General features: G+C 44.0%; 1 protein-coding gene across 2 annotated transcripts in view; it reads right to left on the bottom strand.

The window, feature by feature from the left end:
- The window catches only part of CS (citrate synthase), a 39,192-nt gene that overhangs the window by 2,939 nt on the left and 33,659 nt on the right, over nucleotides 1-2,594 (bottom strand). For both annotated transcript variants that reach the window (XM_012805573.2, XM_012805574.2), the window contains exons 7-9: nucleotides 1,189-1,388; nucleotides 521-650; nucleotides 295-396 (exon numbers count right to left, since the gene is read on the bottom strand). In XM_012805573.2, the coding sequence (XP_012661027.1) occupies nucleotides 295-396; nucleotides 521-650; nucleotides 1,189-1,388 (432 nt within the window). The remainder of the gene's footprint in view (nucleotides 1-294; nucleotides 397-520; nucleotides 651-1,188; nucleotides 1,389-2,594) is intronic.

Below are 2,594 nucleotides of genomic sequence, written 5' to 3' on the forward strand. Positions count from 1 at the left end.
AGATTTCAGGTGTGAGCCACTGCAACCAGCCTCCCCCTCCCCTAATTTTTTTTTTTTTTTTGAGATAGTCTTAAGCTGTCACCCTGGGTAGAGTGCCATGGTATCACAGCAACCTCAAACTCTTGGGCTTAAGCAATTCTCTTGCCTCAGCCTCCCTAGTAGCTGGGACTATAGGTGCCTGCCACAATGCCTGGCTAAGAAATTTGTTTCTAAATTCTTCAGGGTAGACAAACGGGGTGGAGGGGAATTTCCTTCTCTAATTTGGGGACCTCTCTCATTCACATATCTGCTTACCCGTCCTGAGTTGAGTGTGTTCCAGATGTAGTCTCTTAACTTCTCATCTGATACATCTTTGCCAACTTCCTTCTGTAGTTGTGTTAGCCAAACAAGCACTTCCTATGGGGTAAAGTTTGGGGAACAAGGAATGTCAATTTTTATGCCAGGAGAGAATGCTGAGATCAGGAACAAAGTATAGGCGTAAGAAAAACATGTGGCGAGACAAGAGAAAGAATCACCTTACCTGATTTGCCAGTCCATGTAGAGGCCCTGCCAGCCCATTCATGGCTGCTGCAAAGGACAGGTAAGGATCTGAAAGGGCACTGCCCACCAAGTGGCTGGTATGGGCACTAACATTGCCACCTTCATGGTCACTGTGGGGAAGAAAGAAGGGAGAGCCAAGGGGAGAAAGAAAAGGAAAGATTATAGAAAACACAGACCTGTAGTTCTATCTGTCACATACTAGCCCAGTTATGGACTAGCCCAGTCAGTCAGTTATACCTAAACTCTTGGAAAAGACATCCTAATCTCATTACCAGTTTTTGTTCACTAATCCACAGAGCTGAAAGGTTACCAGCTGATGATGCCTGTGAGCCCAAGTCCCTGACTCCCACCCAGCTCTAACAGCGATGGCCAGACAGAAGAGGGAGCTCCTAGAAAGCTGAAGGACCACCTAAAGTGAACAGCTAGGACCCTTTCTCAGCTAGAAGACCCATTTTGTTCTTAGCCTACTGTAATTTCCCTAGGCCTCTTGACTTTCCTAACCAGACCCCTTCTTTGCCTTGTATCATCCCTTACGCCAATTTCCATCTCTTTGCTGCCTACCATCCAGAAGATGAGAACATGAAGGAGCTTAAAAAAAAATTCCCACCAATTGGCTCCTGGTGGCTATGGTTGCTGGGTCTAGCTCACCTGTGGATAGTGAGGTACAGGCGCATGAGCTCAGTGAACTGTGCATCAGTATAGCCTAACATGTTGGTGAAGTTATGGGACCAGTCCAGCTTAGAGTCAATGGCCCCAATACTGGTGCCCTCTCGGTAGAGATTCCGGTAGATCTTTGCTGCAACACAAGGTAGCTTCGCAATCAGATCCATACAGTCTTCATAAATCAACTAATGAGAGAAGAAGATGAAGAGAAAAAGAAGGAATTATCAGCGAAGAAGAATTAGGCAGGGATACTATCTGTTCTTCATGGATTGGGTTATTCAGGTTAATGGTTATATGCTGGGTTTTTATATATTGAGCATTTATTTTTTTTTTTGAGACAGAGTCTCACTATGTCACCCTGGGTAGAGTACCATGGTGTCACAGCTCACAGCAACCACCAAATCTTTGGCTTAAGCAATTCTCTTGCCTCAGCCTCCCAAGTAGCTAGGACTACAGGCGTCCACCACAGTGTCCAGCTATTTTTTTTTGGTTGCAGCCGTTGTTGTTTGGTGGGCCTGGGCTGGATTCGAACCCACCAGCTCAGGCGTATATGGCTGGTGCCTTAGCCACTTGAGCCATAGGTGCTGAGCCTATAAATAGTATTTATAATATACTATTTTATATACATTAAAACATTACTCCCAATGCTTACTATCCTACAAAGTATATAATGGCCATTATGTTAAAGATGAAGGGACAGAAAAGTTCATACTATTCAGTTAAATATCAAAATCAAGTTTGAACCCTGGTGTGTTTACTCATGATCTTTCTCACTACACTATGACTTTGCACTCAACGAATGGGTTAAGACACTAGTGCTTTTTTCTTTTTTTGAAACAAGTTCTCAGGTGGCACCTGTGGCTGAAAGGAGTTGTCCAGGCTACAATTGTGCTACTCACTTTACCCTCCGACTCCCAGACTTGAGCAATCCTCTAGCCTCAGCCTCCCAAGTAGCTGGGACTACAGGTGCATGCCAATATGCCCAGCTAACTTTTCTCTTTCTTATAGAGACAGGGTCTTGTCTTGCTAAGGCTGACTGTATGCTAAGATTATAGCATGAGCCATTGCACCCACTCAAATTAATACACATTTTTTAGAGACAGGTTCTTGTTCTGTTGCCCAGGCTATCTCCAACTGTTGGCCCAAACAACCCTTCTACCGCAGCCTCCCAAGTAGCTGAGATTACAGGCATGAGCCACCACATTTAGCCCTGAGATTGACTGTATTTGTGAAAACGGGATGACACTTGTTCTGTAGAATTTCCTACGGTTAAGTATTTGCTAGTTATACGCCTGTGATGTAATTTAACATGTTCCTCTGTCCACTGTATTTCCTATAAATTGATAGATGTAGTTGTAGAAGGTTGAGCAGATATAGGCTTTTTTTTTTTT

This window comes from Otolemur garnettii, unplaced genomic scaffold (genome assembly GCF_000181295.1).
Source record: "Otolemur garnettii isolate 467f Iridium unplaced genomic scaffold, OtoGar3 scaffold00043, whole genome shotgun sequence".
Taxonomy (NCBI): domain Eukaryota; kingdom Metazoa; phylum Chordata; class Mammalia; order Primates; family Galagidae; genus Otolemur; species Otolemur garnettii.